This window comes from Taudactylus pleione, unplaced genomic scaffold (genome assembly GCF_031769625.1).
Source record: "Taudactylus pleione unplaced genomic scaffold, aTauple2 ptg000189l, whole genome shotgun sequence".
In the NCBI taxonomy this organism is placed as follows: domain Eukaryota; kingdom Metazoa; phylum Chordata; class Amphibia; order Anura; family Myobatrachidae; genus Taudactylus; species Taudactylus pleione.
Window position 1 is genome coordinate 3790801 of NW_028284591.1, and position 12773 is coordinate 3803573.

Sequence of the window (12773 nt, forward strand, 5' to 3'; positions counted from 1 at the left end):
GCTAAAACTATGTGCAGTGCATGCTGGGATGTATAGTTCCACAGCATCTGGAGGGCCAAGTTTGAAGACCCCTGCTATAGAGCATTTCAGTTGTTGCTCCATTCAGGCACGAATAGCTGTGACTGCACACATTTCTGTACGCAGCCCCCCAAGGTAGTGAGCAGAAAAGTGCAACAAGTCGGCACTTTGGGCACCCAAAGCAGAACTTTAGATGGGTTTAGCCATTTTGCACAGCTATACCCAATGCTTCTGGGGCTCACTCGCACCCTAACTGAGGAACAATTAAATTGCTCCGATGGGCGATCAAAAAGCAATTTAATCGCCACATGCATTGGCATCTTGCAAATGATCTCTTTCTAGTGTTCATTTTACAAACTAATTATATAGTAGTGCCCTATGTTCTTGAATGTTTGTTTGCCAGCAAGTTTAACATTTAAAGTGCACTACAGACAGCTTCTTTTGTGGGGTGGACCAATATCCATAGTAGTGTGGCCGATATGGTCACTAGTAACTGCCATTGACATCAGAGGTGGTGGCCATTTTGTTGGTGAAACTAATACTCAAATGTAGCTAATGGCAGAAGGGGTTACATCCAATAATAAGTCAGACTGAGCCCAGACTCAGGTGACAGCTATTTTAGGGCAGGAGAAAGAAGGCAGATTGCCTTATAACATGTTACTTTTCTTGCTGCAATAAATAGTGGTTTCTCCCTTGCTCTTATTAGGATGAATGCTATAGGATTTGTGCTGTATTGTGTATACATTAATACACAAATATGATCCTTTATGTTAATTTGTGTATGGAATGAGAAGGAATCACCATTGCATTATCTGGCCTATTAGGTGACCTCATTGTCTAAGTCAGGGATGGGGAACCTTAGGCCCGGGGGCCGTATAAGGCCCCCAGAATCATTTGGTCTGGCCCTCAGAGTTTTTTCTGCTAGCCTCAACTGGCTAGCAGGGTGCCTAGAATGGCATCCTGCAGCCAGAATCTATGCAATAGTGCCGCCTGGACCATCTTTAGGATGCCTCAGATGGTCACACCGCTGTCTTACAGTTTCCCAGAGCATCCTCAGGATGCTCCGGGCATTGCTGTAATCACCGGTGACATCACACAGAGGGGGCGTGGCCTGCACAGGGCCCACAAATAATATTATATATATCTAAATGGCCCACGGCAGAAAAAAGGTTCCCCACCCCTGGTCTAAGTGATGACACAGTGCCTCATGATTGGATGTGCTGCAACCTCAGGAATACAAGTCCAGCCCAGATACAGTATTCCCAACAAGCTGACATGAATATTCTTTAAGAATCAAGTTTTATGTTGTTGCACATTTCTAAACCTTGTCAAATTTTTATTTTTACAGACCAGAGATGACTTCTTGGGTCAAGTTGACGTGCCTCTAAACCACTTACCGGTAATGTGTCCGATTCTCTTCCACCCTTTGTTTCATACATATAATTTCTGCTGTACAGTCTCAACGCTGAATTTAGCTCATTACCACCCAATTCTTTTAAAAAAAACAAAAAACCTCCATCCTCTAATTGCAGTCCCAGCTGCGCTCTTTGCTACTGGAGCTCCTCAACTTCTGTAATCTATAATTGGTCAAACTTTTATCTTCACTACTAAATTACGGCTGTGGATGGAAAGTGTGAATGGGAGGGCCAATCAGGTTGGTCCTCCTGTTCTCCCCTTCTCCCTGTGCTGGTATTGTGAAATGACTCCCAATGCCCCCCAAAACACATCTGCATGGGGCAATCCCCTTTGGGCTCCAGGAGGGTAGGTGGTAGTGAGTATCTTCATAATGAGACATAGAAGTTTGTGCAAATACATGCATATTTGAGAATCGGCTTGAAACCTTCTGTTTCAGGTCAATGTACTGTATTTAGTAACAAAAAAAAGCCACTATTTTTGTCTTTTGCTGAACACGGCTTTCCCAGAGAAAGCATGCATTCTAACCTTTAGGCAATTTTGGCATGATATCCGCCAGTAAGATAGAAACTGAATGTGGTGTAATACTGGAGTATGACTGTAGATGGCACTGTAGACAAATGAGTACTGATACATGTAATACCCCTTTCACACTGCCATCAAATAACCCGGGTTATTGCACATGAACGCGCAGCAACCTGGGTTACTGCGCAGTGTGAAAGGGCCCAGATGAATTGACCCGGGTCGAGTGACCCGGCATTTCAACTCTGGTAATGAGCAGGGTTGAACACGAGTTCAACCCAGTTTGCAGTGCACTGTGAATGCGGTGCTCTGGTTATCTCCAAGCGCCGGCTCAGCAGTGATGGCGATGACGTCATCAACCCGGCATTATTGTCTGGTAGTGCCTCCGGTCTGAAAGGGATCTCAGACGGGTCGCACCTGGGATGGATGCGTGCACAAATCTCAGGTGCGATCCGCCATTTGCGATGTGAAAGGGGTATTGCAAGACTCTATGGGGTTGATTGAATTAACTCACCCCCCGCAAATCCATCGAGTAAGTGCGACTATATGCCGCACTTACGGAAGCTCTGCACTCACTGGTTTTAGTTTGCAGCACCATAGCATGCGTACAAAAATCAGCGAGTCCGATGCGAGATCAGGCCGCAAGGGGGGCGAGAGGAAGTTCGGTTTCCACGTTATTGCAATGTCAATTTGCGGCTAATTGAGTTGACCCCTATGATTGCTTCTCTTTGGAACTCCATGTTAAATAAACTGTGTTGTATAACAATGTTGGTTAATTTTTTTCTTACCTTTTATAGCAATAATAGTTTCTACTGTTCCTAAAAGCATTTTATACATGTACAGTTTTGCCTAGTTTTTTTTTTTTCCAAAACTTAATAGATTTTATTACATATTTCAATCAATTGGTGAAGTAACTGACCTTTAAATATGGCTAAATATAAGAAAAAAACAGCAATATAAAAGTAGCGGTAAATAATTGACTTCTATTTTTGGTCTTTTGATGTTTTAGCTGCATTTTGCCCACTTATTTTGAGCAGTGCTTTTTGCTGTGTCTGATCATAACCATTAAATGGTAATACAGTTGTAAATGTGTATACGTTTCAGTAAACTTAAGCACATGGGTTTATTTAAATCCAGGGCAGAATACAGAAAACAGTACGTTCTGTATCCTAAGCGTAGCCAGACAGATCATAGCTTTAATTTCTGTATCACAGTTAGAAATGACCAGAAATCTACAACAGGTCTCTTTATTGAATAAGCCCCTTCATGTACAGCTCTCACATGCAGTCTCTGGAGGGGCGTGTGCGTTCGTGTTCGTCTGGTGAGTCTGATAATAATCGCTGGACAGATCGAGTTCTTTGACAGCAAAGCCATTGCAATAAAGCATTACCTGGCTGAACACACTGTTTATGTGTTGTGCAAAGTTATATCGCTTGAGAGAAGGATCATGTTAAAAATTAACTTTTTCCTTGTTAACAGACTGAAGATCCCACAATGGAGAGGCCGTATACATTTAAAGATTTCTTGCTCAGACCACGAAGGTGCGTGCTCCAGTTTCTGAACAGTCAATGAACCCGATGTAAACAATCGGCTGACTCAGCCGCCCCTCTTACTCTACTCTCTGTGTGTTTACAGCCACAAGTCTCGGGTGAAGGGTTTCCTGAGATTAAAGATGGCATACTTGCCAAAGAACGGAGGGCAAGAGGAGGAAACCAGCGAGCAACGGGAAGAAGCAGAGGTAACCACGAAATGCGTGCCTCAGAGGCATGCAGTGATCATTAACAGTGACTGACCTTTAGAAGCAACTTGTTACGTGTGAGCTTGGTGCAGTATGTGGCAATGTCTGTATCATTAGGAGCATGTGTGGACTTCTAATTACTGTTTTGTTAAAATACAGAATTAATAGAAATTTGATTGTTAGGCGAATACTAAGATTTTAATATAGTTATTTTGGGGTGGTAGGTGGTAGCACCGTACAATAGCTAAGAGAGGATGAGGGAATTGTACTTTATATGTCATGGTGTATTTTTAAGAATCCAGCACTTGGGGTGTTTTAAGGAATGAGCTGGCCCGTGTACAAGATTCTGCATGGTCCTCCCCCTAGAAATGTGTGGGTGGGGCCTCATGTAGAAGACTATGGCACAGCTCTTGAGATCTTCTGCACCGATGCTCATTGCCGAGTCAGTCAAAGCGCTCAGTCCCCTTACCGCTCCAAAGAGAGCTTTGGAAATGGTGAGGCCATGAGTCAGGGAGGACATAGCCGCCCACATCGCACCCAAATTAATTGCCCGCTGACTCCAGCTCTTTCTTTGGAAATATGGCGTCAGCATCTATGCAGAAAATAGTGAAATCTCTGGCACTGGGAATCAGTATGCGGCCGGCGGTTCAAATCCCGACAGCGGAAGCCTAGCAGTGAAGATCCCAACAGGTAAGTATTTTCTATTTACTAACCTAACCTCCCCCCTCTAGCACTAACCCTCACTTAGGGGTGCCTAATCCTAACCTCCCCCCAAGTGCCTAACCCTAACCTCCCCCCCAAGTGCCTAAACCTAACCCCCCTTCCCCGCAGCCTAACCCTAAGTCTCCCGAGGGGGTGCCTAACCCTAAGTCCCCCCTGGGAGCCCCTAACCTAACCCTCCTCCTCCCCCCTGCCCCGCAGCTGTCCGCGCCCGCCTAGCTTACCTTTGAACGGTAAGCAGGGAGTCGGGCTCCCGGCATAGGTCTAATGACAGGCATCCCTAACGATGGTCATTAGACAGTTGCCGGGATTAGACAGTCGGGATGCCGACGGGCAACATTTAGACCGTCAGCATCCCGACTGCATCCCCTGGCACTGATGTCAGCTATGTTTACAGCAGATGGCGGCACCATGTTCCTGAGGAATGTGCTGGGCATATGCTCCCAGCCGCCATTTGCTTTGGGTGCCTGATCCGAAAACACAGGGTCCCCTTGACTCAATGGCTAATGTGCATTGCACGCACTGCACCTATTGTAGACGCACCACTGTCCACCAGCACTTACATTCTGCATTTTCCATGCACGTAACAAGCAATGATTATTGCTCAAGGAACAGAATGCTCTTTGGCTGCTGCCTGTAGTGTTCACAGAACTTATCTGCAGTTGTCTGCCAGTGACCATGTGCAGGGAAAGGGAAGATCAGGATGCAGAGTACAGCTCATGGACACGTAAAGCACTCACGTGCCGATAACCTCTGGGAGATGTTCTGACAGTCTAAAGCTGGACTGTAGTCTAGAGTGGTTGGTGGAGCACTGAAAAGTAGGGACAGGCCAAAGGGTGGAGAATACCTTTAAATGCAGCATCGCAGTATGGTGTACCACAGTTCTGCTGTAAGTACATGCTAAAACTGTGGCACTGCATGTTGGAATGTGTAGTTCCACAGCCGTTGGAGTACCTTGCCTGGGTGTGGTATAAAAGATAGACAGTGAAAAGGTTGACAATGAATAGGCCAACACCAAATGGTCAACATGAACTAGGTCGACTGACAAAAGGTTGACTAACCCTAACCCTCCTCCTAGTACCTAACCTTAACCATTCCTAACCCTAACCAGGTGCGTATCTATAATGGGTGCAGGGTGTGCAGTGCACACGGGCCCAGGGGGACCCACACCGTATACCCTACACCCATAGTCTTATACTTACCTGTCTGTAGTGCTGCTCTGCTGAGCAGAGCAGCAAAAATCACTGTGAAAATGGTGGCGACCATTTTCCCGGTGACACGCGTATGTACAATACTGCTGTCCCCGGAGGTCCGCAAATGTGCAGTAGATGCTGGCACTAAGCCAGAATCTACTGCACCACAGGACCGCCGGAGAGAGGAGGGGGCCCGCACTGAGTCTGCACGCGGGCCCCCTCTTCTCTTAAAACGCCCCCTGACCCTAACCCTCCCCTCCGGCAGACTAACTCTCCCCGAAGTCCCTAACCCTAACCTTAAAAATTGTGTATATAAAGGTATTAACCTTATATAGCTCTATAGGTGTGGAAAAATATAATGTATAGACGGTGCAATGGTCAAGTATAACGATACAAGTATGTGTTAAAACATTGGGTATTAAATGGAATAAAAGGGATGTTGTTAAAGGAGTCACAATACTCTTGTAAAGTTAAGCGAATAATGAGTATTCAATCAAATGTTGATTGAATACTCATTTGATTGAATACTCATTATTCGTGGCACCTTCTATACACCTATAGAGCTTTGTAAGGTTAGCGCTGGACACAATACCTTTATATACACCATCTATTCCCTGAGTTTGGACAACTCTGTGCCCAGCAGCTTCCGGAACTATTGGTGGAGATACTGTAGCGCTGGTGTTCGTATCTTAGAATAACACTTAAACATTTTTTATTTTTTTTAAAAAGTGTTGACCATTTTTTTTGTAAGTCGACCTTTTGTCCCAGTCGGTGTCGACCTTCTAATTATCTTCCTTTCATCCGGATATCACCTTGTCTACCTCTGTTTTTAATCAATGCCGAAACTGCCCTCAGTTATGAACTGACAGCTTCCGTCACCATCATTGTAGTCTTGTTTCCATGGAAGTACAATTGTACCTGTTGACTTTCCCTGACAAGCCAGCTATCCACAACACTTACAGACATTGACATATTTTCTTTTCACTCTAAAATAAACAGTGACCAAGGAAACAAGGTTAGAATAAAATGACTCGGTTTTTAACAACAGAATATACAGCATGCAGATGAAGCAGAGTTTATTGTGTCGGATGATGCTCCAGGCACCGAATGCTTTTTTTTTTTCTTACAAATATCTCAAATATTACAAGTATGTCACCGCTTTACTGATCACAGGATCGCTTCTAGCCACGGTACCTCACCCGCGGCAATAAGCTCTGCTCCATCTGTAGTGGGTAGTGGTTCACCTGCGTACTACATGGAAGAAGGACGGTAGTAATATATGAATGGACTTGTGGCAGAAATACATAAATACCTACCTTTGTATGTGGTCAGTCCCTTAAATAAACATTTAGGAGAAGATTTATTAGACCAGTGAAGATAACCTGATACACTTCAGGGGCCCGCACTAGGGGGCCTATTCATCAAAACATAATTATCACATTTGATAATTATGGTTTGAACTCACTGTGCGTTTCCCACCCCCCCGCTGAGACCTGCTACATCCTCGTTCCCTGCTGCAGCCGCTAGGTCCTCCGCCGGATCCTGCGCACCCCCCCGCTGACCGAGTAGGGCCCCCGCCGCCGCTGCTGTGCGGGAGACCTACTCGCCTAAGCTGTTGCCGGAGACAGCCGGCCCCCCGTCATACCAGCTGCCTCTGTAGGATAACTGCCGCCACTGCTGTACTCTCTCCTGGCCCCAGCTCACAGAAGGACTGCTCTGGGAGCCGGGAGGGAGCGTCAGGCAGGTAAGTGGACACAGCAGGGATGCTCAGAGTGGCGAATAGCATCACTGTCAAGTTCCGAAAAAAATGCTTTTTCGAAACTTGATGAATACCACAATTCCCACATCCCCATACTACAGTATACTATCCCCATACATATATTACATACTATAGTATGGGGACTGTGGAAATTATCGATGCACAATTGTAACCAGGAGATATCTGTGATATCTCCTGCGTTACATGTTTGATGAATGGGGCTGACACATAATTTCCACAAAATTAGGTGAAAATCTTAATTTTCACCTGCTTTTGTGAAAATTAAGTGATGATGAATAGGCCCCTAGGTCCCCAAAATCTTCTAAAGGGCAGCACATTACTCTTCAGGGTATATTTACTGAAGTGCGGGTTTTTAGAAGTGGAGATGTTACCCATAGCAACCTATCAACATAGCAGTTAGAGGCCCATTTTTGCAGCAACCTTGCCGATGCATAATATTATATATTTGCATCCTGTAAACAAGCGCATCTTCATTCTACCTGTCTCTAGCCATTTCTGCTAAACTCCAGACTTATCAAAGTGAATTAATTTGCTGTGGATGATGTTTATTCCCTTGGCCTGCATTTTGCACAGAGTCAACATGTTTAAAATAAAACCTTTGTCTCTTCGAAGAGAAAACACCTAAGGAAACAATACGCTATTGTTCAGGGCGGTTTACTGGTTTGGTGATAACAACAATGGAAGTTCTAGACTCATCTGTCTAATCCAGATTTATTCCATGCTCATTACACGAAGGACAAAAAATATACAAACAAAACAAATGACTGGTCAAACTGGATGCTGTGAAAACACTGGGTGAAATAGTGTGGTAGTTGATAGACGTGTGAGTAACTTAATGTTCGATGCATAACTTCAGTTGTTTTGTTAGGGACACTCCTGGGTTTGTCACTGTGCGAGGAATTAATATGGGCAGAAGACAGGTGTCCAGTGACAGCAACGGAAATGAGACTTGGTGTAATTAAATGAGAAAAACTTCTTTCTCTTCTATTAAAGTTTATTCTTGTTAGCTCAGGAAACTCTCTTGTTAAAAGTTCTAATTAAAGAATAGACCAAGGACAGTATCAGGGAGTAAAACACAGGGACGAGTCCGCTGAGGAACTGGGTTGGACGCAAAGCGGGCGTGTTTGCATGATGCCACAGAAGCCTGATTTACTGCCTTATGCTAATGCCAGTTTCCATAGGGCTAATGTGATGATCTGTTCGGCTTCATGCAGGAAGCTGCTCCGCCCACAGTTTTTCCATGTATCGCCACGTACACCGACCCCATGCAAGAGATCTGTCAGAGACAGGCTTCACTTTTTATACACACAGCTTAGAATATCATGGCATGACCATGACACTCCCACTACACCCCATGACACTCCCACTGCATGCCAATGATATGACACTCCCACTGCACGCCCATGACATGACATTCCCACTGCACGCCATGACACTCCCACTGCAAGTTGCTCAAGGTGAGGGGGAACATTAGGAGAGCAAAGTTTATTCTTCGTTCAACAAGAACTATAGTGCATAGATAGCGCATCATATGAAGAAGGGGAACAGAATACTAAAGACCATGGAAAGCCAGGACTCCATTGTGCTTTTTGGGTCCCATATTTCTGAAACCAAATAACAGGACAGTCCTCGGACATGCTTGGGCCATCAGCACTACTAATCATATGAATCAGGATAATCAAAGATTCAGAATTACTATTTAACATTCCAGGGTTAAAAAGTGGAACGTTCCTCAGAAACTTGGGAGCCTTATGTTAATAAATCATGGTCTTCTTTCTCTGTCCCGTCCTCATCATGCCTTTGGTTAAGTCAATATATATGGGCTGTGCGTTTCATCCTATAGACTAAGGGGTAGATTTACTGAAGCTTCTAAAAATGAAAAGTAGGGGTGTTGCCCATAGCAACCAATCAGATTATGTCTATAATTTCTCTGTTGCATCCTTGAAAATGATAGTCTGGTTGCTACAGACAACATCACCAGTTTTTACTTTTTGAAGCTTTAGTAAATATATCCCTAAACATCCTTATATGCCCATACTGACACACCAAAGGCAAATCAATGCCATCCACGTGCATGTGGTATGAGCGGGATGTAGTCAGCATCCCAGCGTGCGGGATGCTGATGGTCAAAATACTGATGCCAGAATCCCGACGGCATCGGGATCCCGACTGCCGGCATCCCGAAGGTAAGTAACGGGGGTTAGGGGGAGGGTTTAGGCACCAGGGAGGGGGAGGATAAGGTTAGGCACTGGGGAGGGAGGGCTAGGGGTGAGGGTTAGTTTAGCTTACTTACCTAATGGTGTCGGGATGCCCTCTGTCGGTATTCTGACCGATAATTGTACATATATGCTATGAATGCTTTATGTTCGATAAGTTTGTGTAAGTAGCAAGTTAAGGGAAGGATTGAATGAAACAGATTTGTCTTGTTTTTTACCTATACAACCATAAAGGTAAACTGCCCTCTATTCAGCTACAAGTTTAGAGAAGCGTAGAAGGCCGGCGCGGCTAGTTACTAATTGTTTGACTTCATCAGTACACTAGATACACTCGCAAATTAATAAATAAAATGTATAGGCTTTATCGGTTTTAAAAATGCCATCTGGTCAGTGCCTTCGGCTAGTAGTTTTTTGTATTGTTTTATCCAATTGTAATTATCTGAATATAGAAGTCAATTACTTTTGTAGAGAAGTGACTCTGCTTTTCTTCTTATTCTCTAGCAAGCCTGGGATGTTGTAGACTCCAATGACTCTACCTCTCCGCACCAGCAAGAACTGCCAGCTCCTCCTATGCCACCTGGATGGGAGGAGAAAGTGGACAATCTTGGGCGCACGTACTATGTCAACCACAATAACCGTTCCACCCAGTGGCATCGGCCAAGCCTAATGTATGTTTCATTAAATGTATTATAGTCTGTATTAATATAATGCAAATGTACCAGATAGTCCATGTTTCCTCATGTGAACTAGAAAAAAGTCCATACGTTTATTAACACTGGGGTTCACAGTACGGAGTACTCATGCTCGGAATACTTCTGATTCATGTGACATGCGCAGTACAGTTTCCTCACAGTGCCCTCTGGTGGATTTGATGAGTATTGTACTAGCGGTTAAATATGACACTTTGGGAGAAAAACAAGCAACGCAATGATCCTAATAAAGTGGCAACAATAATTAAATGACTTGGCATTCGTACATAATTTGACACGTACTTCATGCCTATACTTAATATCTTGGTACATTGGAGGTCAAGGGTTAATGAATAAAGGGGCAGGGCAGGTATGTCCTGTGGAGATTTCTCAATTAATGTATTGCAGTGCATCAAGTAGGGAAAAAGATTATATATATAATTATATATTATACAAAGTATTTGTGAAAAAGGCAAACAGTAGTGCTCAATAGTGAAGTACATATATAACAGTTCAAGTGAGTTTATATTATAATATCTCTTACCAATATTAGTGAAATTAAGTGCTTACCGTAACTGAAGTCACTAACAGGTTTGTAATGAAATGACAGATGCATTAGGGCTCTATACATCATTACTTAATTTATACAAAAGCCGGTGAAAATTAATATTTTCACCTACTTTTGTACAATTGAAGTGTTCGATCCATTCATCATTCATGTACAAATCTCCCCCGATAATTTCCACAGTCCCCATACTTTAGAGATGCTTATGCTATTCATCAAGCTCCGAAAAAGCATTTTTTTTTCAGAACTTGACTGTGTAACTGCATGCCATTCTGAGATGGTGTACAGGCCCCCGAAAGCATTCACACGTGCCGGGAGGGAGAGGTGTGGGGAGCAAGTGCGGGCTGGGAGAGGGGAGAAACTGGGGATAGGCTGTGGGCCGGGGAGCTCTGGTAAAGGAGGGAGGCAAAGGCTGCGGTCTGGGAGAGTTGAGACACTGGGCAGAGGCAGCGGGCTGGGAGTGGAGACAGTAATGATTAGGGAAAAGTATCACAATTCCGAAAAACTGATTCCGCAGAAAGAGCAGTTTTTCGGAAGTGATACTTTAGTTAATGAGGCATGATGAATGCCTCTGAACAGTACTTAGAACTTGCAGCGAGTTCAAAACATAATTATCACCATTTATAATTATGTAATGATAAAGAGACCCCTTAAAGTGAAAACAGACTTATCTGAATGGAATCAGAAACTGGTAGTCCTGAGGACTGCAACCTTTCTAAAAAGTCTTATCAAGACGAAACGCGTCAGTGGTTTTCTTGACTCTTGATTGGATCACCGTTACATCTCTGCCACAATCCTAATATTTTTTTGTAGTGGTTGAAGGGGATAGGAGTAACACATTATCAATTTCCAGTTCCATTCAGATAAGCTTGTTTTTACGTTAATTAATTTGAGTCCTTTCTCTGTTTACATAATAAAACCTTTTATACGATATTACGCTATGTGATATTCATTATTTGGAGTTTAAAATCTTAGGAAAGGTGGAGACTTTATATTGGTTCGATCATTCCATTACAAACCAGCCTGATCCTGAGAGAGTGCATTTAGAGAGAGGCACTTTACTTCAATAATCTTAGTATGAGGCTTGACGCAAAGTAATAATAATATAAACTTAATTGGTGAGCTGTTATATATGTGCTTCACTATTGGGCAATACTGTGTTTCCATATTTCATCTAGAATTCTTTGCCACAACAAGGGGCATCCACAGGACAGCAGCCAGTACCCATTGATTTATAGGGGTGAATAATTCTAATTATATATTGAATGTACTTATATTGTCTGCTTTAATAAATTAGCGCCTTCACTTAACCTATCTGTATGTCTTTCTGTCACAGTCAGTCAGACTATCTAACTATCTATCTATTTATCTATATATCTATCTATCTGTCTATCTCATATATACCTCACATCTATCTATACATCTCACATCTATCTATCTCAATTCTACCTCACATCTATCTATCTCACATCTATCTATATATCTCATATCTATCTCACATCTATCTATCTCATATCTACCTCACATCTATCTGTACATCTCATATCTATCTATCTCACATCTATCTATCTCACTTCTATCTCATATCTATCTATCTCGTATCTACCTCACATCTATCTATATATCTCATATCTATCTCACATCTATCTATCTATCTCACATCTATCTATCTCAATTCTACCTCACATCTATCTATCTATCTATCTATCTCACATCTATCTATATATCTCATATTTATCTCACATCTATCTATCTATCTCGTATCTACCTCACATCTATCTATACATGTCATATCTATCTCGTATAAACCTCACATCTATCTATACATGTCATATCTATCTCGTATCTACCTCACATCTATCTATACATGTCATATCTATCTATCTCGTATCTACCTCACATCTATCTATACATCTCAT

General features: G+C 43.1%; 1 protein-coding gene across 14 annotated transcripts in view; it reads left to right on the forward strand.

Annotated features, from left to right (window-relative positions):
- Nucleotides 1–12773, forward strand: part of NEDD4L (NEDD4 like E3 ubiquitin protein ligase) — a 438826-nt gene that overhangs the window by 337643 nt on the left and 88410 nt on the right. For all 14 annotated transcript variants that reach the window (XM_088476471.1, XM_088476472.1, XM_088476473.1 and 11 more), the window contains 4 exons: nucleotides 1367–1417; nucleotides 3433–3494; nucleotides 3589–3691; nucleotides 10102–10268. In XM_088476471.1, coding sequence (XP_088332597.1) covers nucleotides 1367–1417; nucleotides 3433–3494; nucleotides 3589–3691; nucleotides 10102–10268 — 383 coding nt within the window. The remainder of the gene's footprint in view (nucleotides 1–1366; nucleotides 1418–3432; nucleotides 3495–3588; nucleotides 3692–10101; nucleotides 10269–12773) is intronic.